The sequence below is a fragment of the Danio rerio genome, chromosome 5, assembly GCF_052040795.2.
Source record: "Danio rerio strain M-AB ecotype USA chromosome 5, GRCz13ab, whole genome shotgun sequence".
Classification (NCBI taxonomy): Eukaryota; Metazoa; Chordata; class Actinopteri; order Cypriniformes; family Danionidae; genus Danio; species Danio rerio.
The window spans coordinates 64,222,371-64,241,707 of record NC_141025.1 but is presented as its reverse complement, the minus strand read 5'-3'; the positions used below and the strand labels follow the sequence as shown (position 1 = coordinate 64,241,707).

The window sequence follows — 19,337 nt, the reverse complement described above, 5'->3', positions numbered from 1 at the left end:
TTGCTTTTGTGTTGTCTTTACATTGACTTTAGTTCAATTAACTGATTTTGTTAACAAATGGAACCTTCCTATACACAGAGTTAATGAACAAAAGACCTAAATATAGTCAGAGATTATTATTATTGTAGGTCAGATTAACGTGAAAATGTTCATGTTTAAAAATAAACCACCTATTAAGTCAACCATCGCCAAAACATCAATCTAAATATTTTTGAAGCATATAAGTTTAAATGATTAATCATTTTTTTGTGTATTTAGAAACTCCCACAAAATCAATATTGCTTCCAAACTTACCACTTTGGTTTAGAACAACACTTTAATATGGCGGATGTGAGTTTTTACTCCGAAGTGCCCTTCAAAGGGAGATATATTCTATGTGGAATGCACTGATTATATTTCAATGCGATCAGGCTTATGATTTCTCACTGGTGACTTTCTTGAAGCCATTCATATTTACTTAAGAAAATGTACAAATTTAATTAAAAGTTAATATTTGTATTGTTATGAGGCATTTGTGATAACACTGTCATCATGTGATGTTTCAGATAAACCTCCTGCACACAATCCTGCTGAAAACAAAACACATGAAGGTATGTTATGGATGTAGTGTGTGCTTATATATATATATATTCAGAAATTATTCCTAACCCTGGCGAATTCTGACCTTAGGTTTTTGTTTAAATGTAAATAAAAACTAAGTAAATAAAATGCCTCTTGTACATCGTCTTATTCTCTTTTGTAAGAAGCCTGTGTCATTTCCAGTCAAGAAAAAAATACTTGTTGGTTGAATAAAAATAACGTTAATACAGAACTTGCCAGGAGTATGAATAATTTTGGAGCTTATGAAGAGTTCAGATGCAAAAACCTCTAAGTGCTGTCTGATATTTGCATTTGCATTATTCTCAGCCTCCTTTGTTTATGTTGAGTTATTTCACTTTGAAAACCATGAAAAGAACTTATTCTTTGACTTAAAAGTTAAATTACTGATCCTAAATACTAGAGCCTAATAAAAATGCTAGTTTTCGAAGAAGATTTTTGACAGCATTTAGAAGTTTTTGCATCTGAACTCTTCATATTTTACTAGTTATTTTGTTCTCTAAATCTATTGCAGGGGTTGTCAATCACTAGGGGGCCCAATACATCTTAAAATGATTTAGTCATTATAAAGTTAGATTGAAATACCTTTAAAATAAATCTTTTTATTTCTAAAGATGTATTTAAATAGAGCCCACTGCTCCATTTCAAATGCATACAGTAAATAAAAAGAATAATATAAAATATGGAAAAAAGATGGACTCATGGCTTATGAGAATCAATTATAAATAAAATGTATTTTAAATAATGAACAGAAAATCTATTTAATTGTAAATATTACAAATAGGTCATCACAAGCATATTCAAATATGACATATAAGTTTCAACAGATATAAATCGAATCAAAGTATGATAACTTTTCATAAATGGTTGTCAGTTTATGTGGCAATATGTATCATAATTCAAAGGCAAAATAAGATGCAATTACATCTCTGAAAACATTCAATTCAGTTCAGAACATTTATTATAATCTTTCAGTCATATTATTTAGATTATGAATTGTATTTTTAATATATCCTCATAATTATAATCTAAAAATAAATAGACATCAAATAGAAAGAACTTCAAATAGCATTGTAGATGGAGTCTTAGTCAAAATATTTGATAACTAATCTTGGTTAATCTTTTGTTATGCTATTTTGTGTCAATTTGAGAAGAAACTTGCATGTACACTGTAAAAAATTATTTAATAAAGTCATGAAATTGACATTTTTTATGTTACTTTTATATTTTTAGTCTGTTTGATTCATGCGAGTTGAAATGATTAGAAAAGTTCATGATGATTATTGAGTTGATCTTGTTCAATATATTATTTTAGTATTGTTTAGATATTCTTTTGAGTCATGAGACCGTAGTATTCAAAATAAACTCCAGACGCACCTTATTACTGTTACCCTTATGAAGGCAGCTCTCTGCTGAAATGCTTAAGCGTAGGTTTTTTAAAGATTAGCTATGAATAAAGGCTTTTTAGCAATTTTTGATAAAGGCCTTTTCCACATTTTTCGAGTGCCTTGGACTGATTTTGATTGATTATTCTGATGAATCCCTTGCTCAAAGAGCATCGACACATTATTTAAGCTACCCCTGAGCATCTTTTGTTCGATTTTGGACTAGAAAAGTTTGTTTGATTCGACTAAAGAAATTACAGCAGCAATCTTTTTTTCTTTTACACTGTCAGTTTATTTGTAAATGTTCGTTTATCTTCATATTTACCGACAGTACTTCTATATTCATTGCACTAGATAATGCACTAAAAACTAATTCTCTTACATTGCAGATACTCATCCAACACGCAGATACCCCTCTGTAACATTGAAAGATGATGGCATAAGGACGGTTGTGTCTGGACTTCCAGGTGAATCTTTACTAAAAACTTTGAAGTGAAAGAACACTTTGAAAAGAAGCATGGAAATAGTAAGATAGGTATTATAACTTTATATATTATGCATTATTTTTAGAAACTAATTAGGTAAGTATATTTGTGTCACTGATCACCTGACAATTGGGATGTTCTTCTATAATATGCTGCATAGTATGTTTTTTACTTTATTTTAGATTTTTACACATAACAAATACCTTTTAAATTTAGCTTTCATTGAAATAATTATAAATGAAATACATTATGCTGACAATGTTGAAAACACGTATGTTTTTGAAAGAAATTTTATATTTTCAAAAGGCAACTATTAAACTGATCAAATGTATAAGTGAGGACATGCTCATAGTTATATAAATTGGCTATTTCTATTAAATCCAAATGTTTTCATCAAATGATGTGTCTACATGCATCTGAGACATAGGTTGTGTTATCTTTGTCATCCATGGCATTTCTGGCTTTATTTATTTATATTATTATTATTATTTTTTTTTTTTGTTAAATAAATAATGACAGTGTGAAATGTTATGTGATGTTGTTTATCTGTAGTTTTATTTTCCAAATTTTATGATCTGCCAAGGACCATATTTTTATTTATTTATTTATTTATTTATTTATTATATTTATTTTTTTAATTATGTCCTGATATGTAAAATTGTGGTATTCAAAATGAAGTGTTAACTTTTTTCAAATTGTTTGTTGTCTACACAAAAACTTGTAAGCAGAACAAATATTTCCAACATGAATAGTTCTTAAAAGTTCTTTGAGTTCCATATTTCATCTAACCTTGCTCTTAAGAATATTAGAATTATTTCTATAGAATCAAGTAAAGATGCTGATAATTAATTTTCTATTGCAACAGCTTTTATTTTCTTTAAAAACATTAAATGAATGCAGCCTACAGTAAACCTTTCGTAAAACATCATACAATCTTTCAGACTTTTTGAAGAGTTTGTCTATTAAGGCTCAAGTGATCACATTAATCAATATCCTGCTTCATGTTCTTTCTTTTGTTTCAGATAACGCTCTCAATATTGCATACATTGTACTGCCAACCATACCACTTCTGCTGCTGTTGGTTGTGGCGACTGGAGTTTTCTGCTTTAAGCTGTTCACAAAGAGGTGCGTTGTTTCACCACTAATCACTTCACTTTTTCACTGATCAACAAAAAGGTTAACTTTAATACCCAGTGTTAATCATAAAAGTAATTAATCAGTTAGTATTTCATCATTGTTAAAATTATATTTAAAATACTTCTTCTAATGACTTTGTCAGAAAATAAACTTAATCACTCAGTAAGTCATTTAATTACTTGACTCAATACAATACAATTTAAAGTCTGTATAAATCTCAGCATGGCGACGAAGTGGTGCAGTAGGTAGTGCTGTCGCCTCACAGCAAGAAGGTCGCTGGTTCGAGTCTTGGCGTTTCTGTGTAGAGTTTGCATGTTCTCCCTGCGTTCACGTGGGTTTCCTCCGTGTGCTCCGGTTTCCCCCCGAGGTCCAAAGACATGCGTTACCTGTGAATTGGGTTGGGTAAATTGTCTGTGGTGTATGAGTGTGTGTTTGAAAGAGTGTGTGTGGATGGATGTTTTCTGTTTTAATTATAAGTCTTTAAAAGGCACCTATTTTACCCCATTTACAAGATGTAAGATAAGATTTTGGTATCTTCATAATGTGTCTGTAAAATTTCAGCTCAAAATACTCATCAGATTATTTATTATAGCCTCCAGAATTTGCCCATTTTTTGGTCTCTGAGTATTTAGCTGTTTTTGTAGCCTGTGGCTTTAAATCCAAATTGTCCATGCCCACCACTCCTACATTGGTGTCTGCTTCTCATCATGCGTTACTTAAGATAAACAGTAGTCATAGATAGAGACAGACTGGGATGAAGCTGAAATAAGGTCAGCCAAGTAAAATACCAAGTAAGTTTTTTGATGTATTTATGGTGGAGTCGCACACAAATGCCACACACACGCACACACACACACACATGCACGTTTACTGACACCATGTGGCCATGGTGATTATAGAGTTAAGAATAACATGGTGATTTTACTGCCTTTACTAAAAACGTGCAGTTTTAAAAACGTTTTAAACTTATAAAACGAATTATTAAGAAACAGCTGATCACAGAGAATTGTAGCATATGTTTTAATCCCAGTTTCTTTGCTAAACAATGTTCTGAGGACATTTGTATACATGTTATGGAGACATGGCACCTGTCAATCAATTCAGTGGGCAGATAACCACACTCCTACGTCCCGTTGTCGTGGGCCTAAAAATCACTGGGATTTAGGTCCTATATTAACATCAGGAAATTAAAATAAAGAGACTTGTTGTGCTTATGTCACTTCAATATACCTGAGGACACACTATACCCACAGTTCTGTCCAAAAAGCTTCCAAAAGCTAATTTTCATCATAGGTGCCCTTTATTTATTTGTTTGTTTGTTTATTTGTTTGTTTGTTTATTTATTTGACAGGGAGAGTGTACATTAATTAGCATTGCTGCAAATTCCATTGTCCCTGCACAGATGTTAAAATTGTCACCCTAAAAACAATACAAAAATTATACATCAAGAATATCAAGCTTATCAATCAAGCATAGTTAAAAAGCACTAAAATAGACATAATTAAGTAGATCTTAATAAAAATGTATATGTTCAAAATAAACTAAAAACACCAACATTATGTAATAGAGATAAGAGAAGTCAAAACATATTTAAACAAGACAAGTACATTATAAGTGTAATTAAATGATTTAGAAATAAAATAGTAATCCCTTCTATTTTTAAGAAAATAAATTCAGTTACAGTAACTATTTCCTTTGTGACTAATTACACCCAATACTCAGGGCCGGATTAACCAATGGGCCTTATGGGCACAGGCCCAGGGGCCCGTGCGCACTAGGGGCCCCTGCGAGGGGAGAGAAAAAAAGACAATTTCGGAGTGTCTTTTTAGGCTAATTGCAAATAGCGCATCTAGTTGGACTAAGCTATTCAGGGTTTACGCCCATCGATGCCTGATTGATAGAGACAAGATGAGTAAAGAGCAGTGAAATAATACAGCCGCAGTGGCGCACCTTGTAAGGCACACGGCATAATATTTTGACGCGATTCATAACATCGGTTCGAATCCACCATCAGTTGAACTCATGCTACTTTTTTTTCTCCCCATTACATATCAGATTGGAAATATATTTATTTTAAACAGGAAAGAAACATTTTTTAAAAATAATGCAAATGTGATATAAAGTCACAAGTGTCTTGTGGGTATTTAATAATGTTTAGTCTTATTATAGGCGCCTGTCGCGCCTCCCTCTCTTCAAAAACTCTATTGCTCAGACATCTGTATTTCCTCTGAGCAAAAAAATCGCGATCACATATTAATATTAATATTATATTTAAATTGCCTTTCTTTCTTTAACTAAACAGAATGCTGTAATTGGTCAAGCGCGGAAACGTCAGTTTTGTAATAACCCGCACTAAACTGAGCGGACTTTAGTGTAACGTTATATCTGTCATAGATCAAAAATGAGTGGACAAGTGGATTTAGCAAACGCGAGAGAAAGAGGAGAGGAGGCATCTTCATTGAGGCATTTTCCATACACATCATCTTTAAACAGACCCTTGATCAGGAGAATGAGGGTACAGAAGAAGACGTTATGGTAACTTTAAATGATGAGAAGCTAGCATTAACCAGGCGGAGGAGGCTAACGGCAGCGCAGCGCGGACTGGATTCATCGTGTGAGAGACAGACAGAAAGGGACAGAGAGAGGGAGAGAGAAGAGAGAGAGAAAGGCCCAGAAGAGGAGAGAGACGGGAGAGAAGAGGTATAGTGTGTGTGATTTCGGATACTTTTAGGTTTATAATCAAGTCTTCATCACGAGAAGAGTAGAGAAAATACAGGGAGAGGAGGAGAGAGACAGTAAATCAGTGTTTGTATTATGAAAGACTCAGATTGATAGAACTCAGATTCATATAACTGGATTGGAGAAGCATTGTGCGTTATATGCCATGGCAATAATATGCTTTATAAGTTTGTAAAAGCAATACACTAAAATACCCTTAAAAAAATATATATATATATATATATATATATATATATATATATATATATATATATATATATATATATATATGTAGTTTTATTAGTATTTTTATTTAATGCTTTGAAAAATAATTTAAATCTTTGCAGACTATAAATACATATGTACTATATATCATTTATTTAAATATGTGGGCAACAAATTATAGATTCATTTTATTTAAAAATTATTATATTATTCTTATTTTTTTAAATTCAACTATAGGGGTGCGGCCAGGTAGGGGGCCTTACAAGACAATGTGCCCAGGGGCCCCTGAGTTCTTAATCCGGGCCTGCCAATACTGTTAATACCACATACCATATTGTGTGTGTATGCAGGAAGAAAGAACAGACCGAGACTCCTCCAAAGGATCCAGGATACTGGGCCGCTGGAGAAAGATGCAACAGCCCAAGCCCGGACGTCTATAACGTCATCCGAAGGCAGCATGAATCGGATCTGGCCGGCACACGGCCCGACATCAAGAACACTTCCTTCCTGGGGTCTTCTCCAGACACTCCACCTGGAGATTATGACAACCTGACAGGCAGAGACACAGAGAGTGGTTTTGTGACACTGGCCAGCACTGAGAGCGGCTTTGTGACCAATGATATGTACGACACGCTGCAAGGCCGAGGAAGCGGGAGATACTACAGAGACCAGGGCTGGATGGATGAATTATATGGCTTCTGATATGGAGGATAAACATGTGAGCATTTCTTTCTGCATTCTGCTGTTGAGAATGACAATGCTTGTTGCTGTCTCACCTAAGGTTTTTCTATGGTGCTAGATATCCAGTATTACAATACACACCTCATTTTTGATGCTACAAGCATATGGCAAACCGTTTTAACATTTATATTATAATGTACCATTTTTTAAAGATACAATTTTCTTCTACTAAGTACTGGTAATTATTTATTTGCTAATTGTACTCATTGTTTATGTACTAGTACCTATTTTAAAATATACTAGTACAGTGATTCAGTAAAATTACTGGGAATTTTGGTTGCCAGGAATACTGTAGAATTTACAAGCAGCTATTGGCAATATCATAATAATAATCATAAAAATTACGATTTTATGCCTGACATATTACTCATTGATTCCCTTTGTTTAGTGATAAGGCACTTAAACATTAGGAAAAATGTGTGATCGAAAAGCGTCCCCCAGTGTTCACTGGACTTACTACTTATTTCAGTCATCACTAGTAACAAATTTCAGATTTTTCAAATTGACTTCAGTGTGAATTTGTGACTGAGATCAGCTATTAAATTTTGACTAATGCTGTATACATTTCAGTTGTGACTTTGGTTTATATTGTGGCATACATAAGGGATAATCAATGGTTTTCCATGAGTTAAATGATTTTAAAAGCTTGACACGAAGGCAAAGATCTACTTGATGCAAAACCATTAATTTTCCTACTTATTCCTTGGTCAGTTGCCAAGAAATAGACCAATTAAATGTAGTATTTCTCTTTGCAGAACAATATTTGACTGAAATTGTAAGTTACAACATTATAGATCTCCCCATTTTAAATCAGTCACATGCAGACCAAAAGAGTGAGCGCACATATGTGTGTAAATGACACAGGAATATTAAGTAGCTCATAGTAACATGTGTTAGCTACTTCTTCACAAATACTTTTGAGCATATTTGCAAGTTGAATCCCTATTGGCTCCCTCGTAAAGCACATGTAAGAGTCCTCAAGATTACACAGACAAATGAAGGCTTCGGCAACTGTCACTGAGTTACTATGGTTTCTACTAATGGACTATCAGGGCATTAAACCATTTTTTGCACATCTTCCATCCAAGTAGAATCAAGAATTTCAGCTGACCATTGTATAATATTACCTATTTTTAAATAGTAATACTTATTATTATATACTTATACTTAATCATTAAATACTAGTGCTTATCTATTAGATAGTGTACTCATAAATATCAAATATTTACAAAATTTTATTCATTTCATTTTGGTACTTGTTTATTATATTTTTTTCATTAACTAGTCATCTTCACAGTGTATACTAGCACCTATTAAATAGATTTAATATTAGTACCTATTTAATAGATACTGTTGAATAGATATGAGTTATTTATTAGGTACTGCTATTCTTTTATTTTAATATGTATTATTTATTGTCATACTTGTATACTGTACATCACAACTGTATATATATATATATATATATATATATATATATATATATATATATATATATATATATATATATATATACAACAAATATATATATATATATATATATATATATATATATATATATATATATATATATATATATATATATATATATATATATATATATATATATATATATATATATATATATATATATAATTGGTCCTAGTAAGGCTGCATGACATTGAGGAAAAAAATAACATTGCCATATTTTGTTTTGCTGTGATATACTGCAAGATAAATATAATTTCACCAGATATATAGCTCTGTTGGCTTACTGAAAAGTGTGTTGATGTACTGTATTATGTCCCCAGTGCATTGCTGGGACTCCTTTAGCACTATTTAGAGTATCAAGGCGGATTGGCATTGAGGCAATCAGCTTTTGACACAGTTAAGTTGTTATGGTAGACCAAGTTGCTTTGATATTGGTCTTCAGGTCGTCTGCATTTCAGGGTCTTTGTTCCCTCATCTTCCTCTCAACACTAGACCCTAGATTTTCAATAAGGTTAAAGTCAGGTGTTTTCAGTCAGTTTTCTGGCGATTAAGAACAAGGATACCATGGTCCTCTAACCAGGTACCCGTAGCTTTGACATTGTGTGCAGGTCCCAAATCCTGCTGAAATAAAATCACCATCTTCAAAAAGCTTGTCAGGAAGCTTGAAGTATTCTAAAAAGTCCTGGTATAGCGCTGCATTGACTTTGGACTTGATACAAAGACAGTGGACCCACACCAACATATGACATGGCTCCCCAAACCATCACTGACTATGAAGCTTTACACTGGACATTAAGCAGCTTGACTTTTGTGTCTCTCCGCTCTTGCTCCAGACTCTGGGATCTTGATTTCCAAATGAAATGCAAAATTTGCTTTCATCTCAAAAGAAGACTTGGGACCACTGGGCAACAGACCAGTACTTTTATTATGTAGTCCAGCACAGATGCTTCTATTGTTGTTTTTGCTTCAGGAGTGGCTTGACACATGGAATTCTACAGCTGTACCCTATGTCATGCAGACGTCTGTATGTGGTGGTTCTTGATGCTCTGACACCAGCCTCAGTCGCCCTTTGCTTTTTCCATGTTTTTTTTTTACAGACTTATTCCAAAATGGATTAAATTCATAAATCAATTAATCTCTCCCTCTATCCTGACTAGTCTTACAGTTCCTGCTGCTGAAAATATCCCCACCGCATGATGCTGCCACCACCATGCGTCACTGCAGGTGGATTGCTGCACAGATGGTTGTTCTTCTGTGAGGTTTTCCTCTCTCCAGAGAAGAGTGCTGGAGCTCAGACAGAGTGACCATCGGGTTACTGATCACCTCCCTGACTAAGGCCTTTCTCCCCCAATCACTCAGCCTAGATGGCCGGCCAGCTCTAGGAAGAGTCTTGGTGGTTCCACTTATGGATAATTAAGGCAACTGTGCTCATTTGGACTTTCAGAGCCGCAGAAATGTTGTTGTACCCTTCCCCAGTCTTGTGCCTCAAGACAATCCTGTCTTGGAGGTCTACAGACAATTCCTTTGTCTTCATGCTTGGTTTGTGCTTTGACTTGCACCGTCAACCCTGGGACCTAATATAGACAGGTGTATGCCTTTTCAAATCATGTCCAATCAACTAAATTTACCACAATTACTCCACAATTACTCCAAGCTGCTGAAACATCTCAAGAATGATCAGTGGAAACAGAATGTAGCTGAGCTCAATTTAGAGCTTCATGGCAAAGGCTGTGAATACTTCTGTACGTGTGATTTTTCAGGTTTTTATTTTTAACAAATTTGCAACAATTAAAAAAAATCACCTTGTCATTATGGGGTATTGTGTGTAGAATTTGGAGGAAATTAATTAATTAAATCCATTTTGGAATAAAATGTGGGAAAAGTGAAGCACTATGAATACTTTGCACTGTACCTGTATAGTCTAAACAACGAGTTGTAGTAGTCTAAAAAAATAACAAGTAGCATGAAAATAGGTACTAGAATATCTTATATGTTAACTGTTGAAATGGTTTGCCATAAGTTGAGGCTTTTTAGCTTTTGCAAAATGATCAGTTTTGCTTCCTGATATTGTTTTTCCACAATAACTTAAACATTGTTTTAAAGCAGCATTCTAGAAAATGATTGTTTTAATGTGCTCTGTTATCAGCCAGAGATCAGTTCAATAAATAAATAGTAATAAGCAGCTATTATTTGGATAGTTAATGTCATTTGCTTGGTTAAGCAGATACAGTGAGAGTGTTAAGCAGCTTGTTGCTCGTAATAATCACAATATAAGCTACTCTCTGATAGTTATAATGATCATAAACACACACTGGCTAGTAGTGAAAATGGTGTTACAATTTACATTTTATCATACTTCTAGTTATTTACTGGACATCTGGCACATTTCCATATTGCAAAATGATATGGATAGACTATTAACTTACCCTCGATTTGTTCCAGACTTCTTGTTCCAGATATATATATTTAGAAGAATGTTGACTTCAATACAATCTTTACAAATAATGATGCCAATGGCTACTGGTTTTCAGTATTCTTACAAATGTCATCTTCAACATTAAACAAGCTCGTAACCACGAGTGTGGGTAAATGTTGAGTAAATCGTTCTTTTTGAGTGAACAATGCCTTTAAAATAAAAAAATTACATATGATATGTTAAATAATAATAAAAGTAATTCTCTGTCTTACAATCAATCTACTTTTTATCTGAAATTTAGTGCAACACTATTTGAAGTTTACTTGATTGTCAGATGTTTTGCACCCCTCCTCTTTATTATGACACCCCTATCATATATAAAACACAAATATAAAAGCAACACCATCTACAAAGAAAGTTCTGAAGGTTGAACACTCAATGGTGGCATTTTGTTTTAAACAAGCTGCTCAGCAAATTAATGAGATCTGAAAGAAATTGGATCTGTGGAAGCTTGTTGATTTGAATGACCCTGTTATGCTGCTTTTACTGGATGTGCTGTTTCAAGCTCAGTAACAACACTGACAATCTCTTTCAGACTGTCTTTTCCTGTCAAATAATGAATGATCAAATGTCCTTCAGGTTTGTTATATGCAAATATTGGAATGTGTATGCAGTGATGTTAATGAAGCCTTAATAAACAAAAACAAACAAATGAAATTTACTTTCTGCCAAATTAATCACCTATCAGTCAGTTATGCATGCACAGTAATGAGAAGTGAACGTAAATAGTACTGGGCGATTTTAACAGCAGGGGGCGCTCTATGACAACATGCTCATAGTCACAGATGTTTGTATATACAGTTAAAGTCAGAATTATTAGCCACCCCTTAGGATTTTTATTTTATTTTATTTTTTTAATATTTGCCAAATTATGTTTAACAGAGCAACGATTTTTTTACAATATGTCTGATAATATTTTTTTCTTCTAGAGAAAGTCTTATTTGTTTTATTTTGGCTATAGAATAAAAGCAGTTTTAATTAATAAAAACATTTAAAGGTCAACATTATAAATCCCTATTTATTGTGTATTCAGAGTTATTAAATTTCAAATATAGCAAAACCACTTGGTATATGTATAATTATTCTATAGATTTAAAGTTATGAAAATAATTATAAGTAAGCACAGGAGTTCTTTCAAAACATTTCATAATAACATTATAATAATTATTATTATTACTATTTATATTTTTGTTTGTTATTGTTGTGATTGAAAATCATAAATATTGAACCAGATATAGCCTTCCTAAATGAAAACATTGATATTGTGTTGTCTTTAAAAAAAAAAACATAATCATGTCCTAAAACATTTTTGTCTTTTTATCCCAAATTTTTTGTCATATATTATGTCATTACAAAATGGTCTAAATTACAGCAGATCAGATGGAAAAAAATGTCATCAGAGATGACAGAATATACAATGTAAATTTACTGAAGTAAACGTGTATGTAATATACTGTATATTCAATATAGTCATATTTATTTAGTTATTAAAGGTATTAAATTGTACATATAGCAAAACAATTTGATATATATTCATTCATTTTCTTGTCAGCCTATTCCCTTTATTAATCGCCACAGCGGAATGAACCACCAACTTATCCAGCAACTTTTAACGCAGCGGATGCCCTTCCAGCCGCAACCGATCTCTGGGAAACATCCACACACATATTCACACACACACTCATACACAACGGACAATTTAGCCTACCCAATTCACCTGTACCGCATGTCTGTGGACTGTGGGGGAAACCGGAGCAAACCAACGCGAACGCAGGGAGAACATGCATACTCCACACAGAAACGCCAACTAAGCCGAGGTTCGACCCAGAAACCTTCTTGCTTTGAGGCAATAGCACTACCAACTGTGCCACTGCCTCACCGCCCCTATATATATATATATATATATATATATATATATATATATATATATATATATATATATATATATATATGTGTGTGTGTGTGTGTGTGTGTGTGTGTGTATGTTTGTGTGTGTGTGTGTATATATGTATATATGTGTGTATGTATATATATATACATATACATATATATATATATATATATATATATATATATATATATATATATATATATATATATTATAGATTTAAAGTTAAATAAATGAATAAAAGCACAGGGAGCACACCTCGGTCAGTCAATGCATTTAATAATAACTATAATAATAATTATTATTATTATTATTATTATTTATTTTTATTATTAATAATAATCATTCATGCACCGAGCTAAATCAGCTCTCGACAAAAAATTGGAATGCAGCAAAAATTCATAAAATTTAAATTAAATTTAAATTAATTTTAAATAAAAAATTCGTGCTGATGTTTGCATGTTGAAGCAGCGCGCAGTGCATAATCATGTTCATAACAGCGTCAACTGAAGGTCAAATATATGCAAGGGAGTTGCGAGTGTTTGTAGAGATTGCAATAGCCGCTGATTGACGTACGCAGCGGATAAGGTTGTCGTGGTGACACGCCGCTCGCGGACGTTGAAGCCGCTTTGCGAGACCCGCCCCGCCCCTTTATAAAAATCCCTTCAGCACTGACGTCAATGTCTGTAGAGCGCCAGAACATCATTCCTCACAGCCCGAGCATCAGAGCGGAATGCACGCTCATTCCAGTCATGTAGAGCCCTTATCTGGGAATGAAGAGATGTGCTGGAGCCCTTGGCACCCATATGCCCCATTTGCATTTTAACGTTTGCCATTAGAAGCATACTCATACTTCAGTTGCTTTCTAAGAGCAGGTGAAGGTGGATGAATCATCCACACACACACACACACACACACACACACAAACCTCTTTCTCCAGTAGTTCACTAGAAAACTATGGTCATGGCCGCTCAGGACCAAAAGCCGTTGCAACGGGCTCCGGTACGCGTAGGATTTTACGATATTGAGCGCACACTGGGAAAAGGCAATTTTGCAGTTGTGAAGCTGGCGAGACATCGAATCACAAAATCTGAGGTGAGTGACAAACACAGACACATACACACATACATAAGCACGCACTCTAGTGTTTTCGGTGGACACGCGCTTGCTTTGTGCAGTCACATCAACTTACTAAATATTTAGGTTGAGCTTTTTTTAATGTCTTCCCCTCCTTTTACTCAATCATGAAAATGTAAGTTGTATTCAAGTCTGTGACGAAATGTATCTGCAGGGTGAAAATAGAAACAATTTAAGCCAGTTTAGGGAAAGCAAAGTTCTAATGTGAATGCAATCTTTGTATTCAGAGGCTATTAACAGGTTTTGAAAATCGATTATATCATTTTGTGCAAAACAAAAGTGTTTGAGAGATTAGCTATAATGGCAAGTGGTGTATAGTGGTTTGTATGTACAGTTAAGTTACACCACTTGATATTGTACTATAGGCTACTACTTACACTTTTGTACAAATTGGGTAAATTGAATTCATACATTCTGGATCAGATTTTAAAAAATGAAACAATTGTAATATTACATTTTAGTTGCACAGCATAAATAAGAACACTCCATTTTGAATATGAATATTTTCATCCATTTCTCCGTGCATGACTGTATTATTGTGCATTTAAACAAAACATGTTTATTAAACCGATTTATTTATTAAAATAATATTTTAGTCACCGAACAATATTTAAAAATTGAAAGATAAAGATACAATTAATTTCAAGCAAAACATTGCAAAAATAAATTACAACCTACAATTTTATTTCTTATTGCTTCTCTTGATTTGTTTCTCTTTTTTAATATTTGTATTTAATATGTTTCTATAACATATAAATTTGCGTGTACTAGTTTTTGGGTTGTTTAGTTATTTTGTTAGATAAGCTGCAGATTTGGCTTCAGTACTGACTAATCTACATTAAAAAAAAAAAAAAAAAAAAATATATATATATATATATATATATATATATATATATATATATATATATATATATATATATATATATAATTTTACATTTTTTTTACTTGTTCAAACTTTTTAATTTAAATGAGCTGAAACAGCACAATTTCCGAATCTTTGGGACAACTTAACTTTATGTCTCATAAATTTGTTAAAAGTGTTAATGAATGAATTGTGTGGTATGGTACCCTGCATTGTTCGCAGTGTAATGTATATGCACAAATATAATAACTTCCTATTACAAATATGAATTTAAAAGATAGATTTGTGAGCAATGTACTTATTAATGCTGAACACTGAATATTTATGGATTACAGATTAGATTACATTTTAAAATACTCATTTTTAGATTACAGTTACTTTTTGTGTATTATATAATATAATATAAGTTTTAAAAAGTAAGTTATAAGTTTTTCTTAAAATCCACATGCATTCACTTCTAATAAAGATGTAAATATCAAAATATCTGGAAATTTAGAAGATTTGGTTGTGGATTATTGTTTTCTTTGTTATTAATGTTTGTTCATGTAATTCAGAGATTTCAAGACATTTGTGCTGGACTGTACCCTTTTGACCAAAAGAAAAGTACTTTTTACCCCTGAAATTGTTTACTAATACTGTATATCAACAATTTAACAATACATTTGCATGTTTTCAACTGGTTCTCTAATCAAAAACAACTTTTGCAGCTTGTTAAAACTACTTATTTACAATTAGTTGAAACAACACCATTCTTTTGTGTTATTTGGGTCAACTTTATGCTATTACGTTCAATCTCTTTATATTTGTAAAAATGATTAAGTTAACTTGATTGATTTGTGTTGGGACAACATGAAGGAATTGTGTGGAACCCGGTATTTTTTACAGTGTGAAATTTCTGTAAACAAAAACAAGTTTTATCTAGGCATCAAGTGTTCTATTTCTAAAATGGTTTTAATTTTTCATTTGTATGATGAACTCCACTTTGGGAAACACTGATGTTCAAAAGTGCAATACAGTTAATTTATTCATGATGTAATTAGTCAAGGATTACAGTTAATATCAAGTAATCTACTTAGTACTTTGTGGTGATATTTAAATATCAATAAGATGTCTTATGGTGTTGATCTTAAGTATATGTAAATGAAGCCCTCGGCTATTCAGCAAAATATTTGTGAGAATTATTTTTAACTATTTATATGAGGTTTTCAAAGTTTGACCACCTAGACGTTTTGGACTTTTAATAATTAGAAAAAAAAAAAAAAAAGAAAAAAAAAAAAACGTTTTCATCCATAAAATCTGTGTTTTCAACCATTTATTATTTTTATTAGCTTAATATGTTTAAATAAAAAGCCACAACCTTTGATTATTTAAGGCAAATCAAAAGTAGAACCATATTTCTGCACCTTCAGATTGTTGTTTAACTACAGTCTGCATTATGTAATGTGGCGTTAGATCTGCTTTTGCATCAGTTTAGATCAGTATTACATTGCAGCTGTGCCACAAAAAGGGTCACTTAACTCTCTGAATTTGAGTCTGAGAGTGACTTAAAGTGATAGTTCCCAAAAAAAATGAAAATTATGTCAGCATTTATTTAGGCGACACTGTGACTCAGCGGTTAGCACTGTCGCCTCACAGGTAACTGGTTGGAGTCCTTGCTGGGTCAGTTGGGTCAGTTTGCATGTTCTCCCAGTGTCGGCGTGGGTTTCCTCCAGGTGCTCTGGTTTCCCCCACAGTCCAAAGACATGTGTTATAGGTGAATTGAATAAACTAAATTGACCCGAGTGTTATGTTTGTGCATGTGTGAGAGTGTATTGGTGTTTCCCAGTACTGGGTTGCAGCTGGAAGGGCATCTGCTAAAACATATGCTGGTTAAGTTGGCAGTTCATTCCACTGTGGTGACCCCTGATGAATAAAGGCACTAAACTGAAGGAAAGTAGAAGGAAAGTACTCACTAGACTTGCTTGTACTTTACTGTTTTGTTACAGAGCAATTTGAGTTAATTATTCTGTTTTACACAAAAGAAGATTTTTTTAAGAATGTTGGAAACCTGTAACTGTTTACCTCCGAACAAGGAAAAACAAATTACAGGTTTCCAACATACTTCAGTATCTTACTTTGTGTTCAACAGAATAAATAAATCAAAAAGAAAATAGATTTTAAAGTCAAGGATGAGTAAATGACGACAGTAATTTCTTTTTTTTATCAAACTATCCCTGTAAGAGCTGCAGTCAAACCAAACAAATTAAGCTGTTTCAGTTCTCACCATTTCTTACGAGCAAAAGTAGTACAGCCATATATATCCAGTACCAGTAGGCATGGGCTTGTTTAAGATTCTAACAGTATGACAACCTTGGATAAACAGCACTATTTCACGGTATTGTGATTACTGTTTTAAAATAAGTTCTTTTTAAATGTCTGGGTAAAAAAAATAGCAACTGTTTCCTCATTGAACACAGTATATTTTATTTCAGGATACATTTTAAATATTTTGTCTGGCTAAATAGTTTAAATAAACAATTGACTTTTATCTATCTTCCCTTTCGTCAATTGGTGAAGTTTTGTTTCTCGCCATTAGCGCCACTGGCTTGCTTGGTTTGGGACTTGTGGAGTTGCGCATTAATGGATTTGCTCTTCAGTGTTTGGACTTTTAAACACACTGAACTAAACTAAACTAAACTTCAACTATAATGATTTTACAATCCACATTGTGGTGGCGCAGTAGGTAGTGCTGTGTCATCACAGCAAAAAGGTCGCTGGGTCGCTGATTAGATCCTCGGCTCAGTTGGCATTTCTGTGTGGAGTTTGCATGTTCTCTCTGCGTTTGCATGGGTTTCCTCCGAGTGCTCTGGTTTTCCCCACAGTCCAAGTAAAGTGGGTAGGCTAAATTGTCCGTTGTGTATGAGTCTGTGTGTGAATGTGGGTGTGGAAGTTTCCCATAGATAGGTTGCAGCTGGAAGGGCATCCGCTGCATAAAAGTGTGCTGGATAAGTTGGCGGTTCATTCCGCTGTGGCGACCCCGGAATAATAAAGGGACTATGCTGACAAGAAAATGAATGAATGAATGAATGAATCCACATTGTGAAAGTGCTAACGAAATAAAGATGAATTTAACTGAGGTAAATTATATTCAAATCTAATGTTCGGTTTTCGAGTTTACAGCTTGAAAAGACGTCATTGGAAATGTATCTTTTCTTTGGATATAATGTAAGCCACTGCATTGTTTTGGTCCAGAGCATGCTTGGCTATTGACACATAAGCGATTTCGTTTTTTTTTTTTTTTTTAATTGACCACTACACACATTAAGTTAACTTAATTGTTTTTACACATTTAAGTGTATATATATAAAACAATTAAGTTGTTTAAAAAAGCCTCAAGAATTCTGTTGATTCAGCTCATTTTAACTAATGTAGTTTGAACAAGCACCAATGTAATCCTTTGCTGCTGGAGATACTGTTGCCCTAAAAATCAATAAAATAGTCTTCATCAAAACACGCAACAACATAAATTAAAAAAAACACTGAAATGGTATTACAAAATATTTTTACAGATTTAAAACTTTCCAAACTGTGATAAATCTTTAAAACAGTTATCCTCTCATGCCTAAGTACCAGTTGCTAAATTTTTATATAAGAGATGCTTTAAAGTAAGATATGAGGGAGCAAGTATAGTTTGAGCAATGAATTGAGCAAAAATTTATTGCAACTATAAAGTAAAAGAAATGATCTTTACATTTTTTTTGTTTCGTTTTACTGATTATTATTGCAGTGCAGCTCAGTGAATGATTTATTAAAATAATCCTTTAGTTTCTGCTAACTGCGAATAAATAATGCATCAGTGGCTTCAAAACCCCGCTGCGAACAAAAGCTCTGTATAATAACACGTACATCTGCTGAATTGCAGGTGGCCATTAAGATCATAGACAAAACCCAGCTAGATGCGGTGAACCTGGAGAAGATCTACAGAGAAGTGGAAATCATGAAACTGCTGGACCATCCTCACATCATCAAGCTTTACCAGGTACTTTCCCATATGTTAATTGCATGCATTTATGTATACATTTGTGATAACACGCAGTACATACTAGCAGTTGCTGAGATTAGGCCTGTTGAGTCCCGTAGCTAGAGCTGGTGCTTTATAGGGTTAGCCATGTTATGTTATGTAAGATTTTTAGCTCAGTCTGGGTCTGGATGATGAACTGTTACATAACACAAATAC

General features: G+C 33.2%; 2 protein-coding genes and 1 long non-coding RNA gene across 4 annotated transcripts in view; 2 read left to right on the top strand and 1 right to left on the bottom strand.

Annotated features, from left to right (window-relative positions):
• Window positions 1–7,857, top strand: part of layna (layilin a) — a 17,099-nt gene extending 9,242 nt beyond the window's left edge. For both annotated transcript variants that reach the window (XM_087254273.1, XM_087254274.1), the window contains 4 exons: window positions 546–590; window positions 2,372–2,449; window positions 3,490–3,592; window positions 6,898–7,857. In XM_087254273.1, coding sequence (XP_087110399.1) covers window positions 546–590; window positions 2,372–2,449; window positions 3,490–3,592; window positions 6,898–7,249 — 578 coding nt within the window. In that variant the 3' untranslated portion in view covers window positions 7,250–7,857. The remainder of the gene's footprint in view (window positions 1–545; window positions 591–2,371; window positions 2,450–3,489; window positions 3,593–6,897) is intronic.
• On the bottom strand, window positions 3,108–19,337 carry LOC147844434 (uncharacterized). Its single transcript, XR_015491891.1, has 3 exons — window positions 19,204–19,337; window positions 6,862–7,096; window positions 3,108–5,321 (listed from the first exon to the last, which is right to left on the bottom strand). It is a non-coding gene; the product is annotated as an uncharacterized LOC147844434 (long non-coding RNA).
• Window positions 13,804–19,337, top strand: part of sik2a (salt-inducible kinase 2a) — a 75,367-nt gene continuing 69,833 nt past the window's right edge. The window contains 2 exon segments of the mRNA NM_001327944.2: window positions 13,804–14,217; window positions 19,023–19,139. Coding sequence (NP_001314873.2) covers window positions 14,080–14,217; window positions 19,023–19,139 — 255 coding nt within the window. The 5' untranslated portion in view covers window positions 13,804–14,079.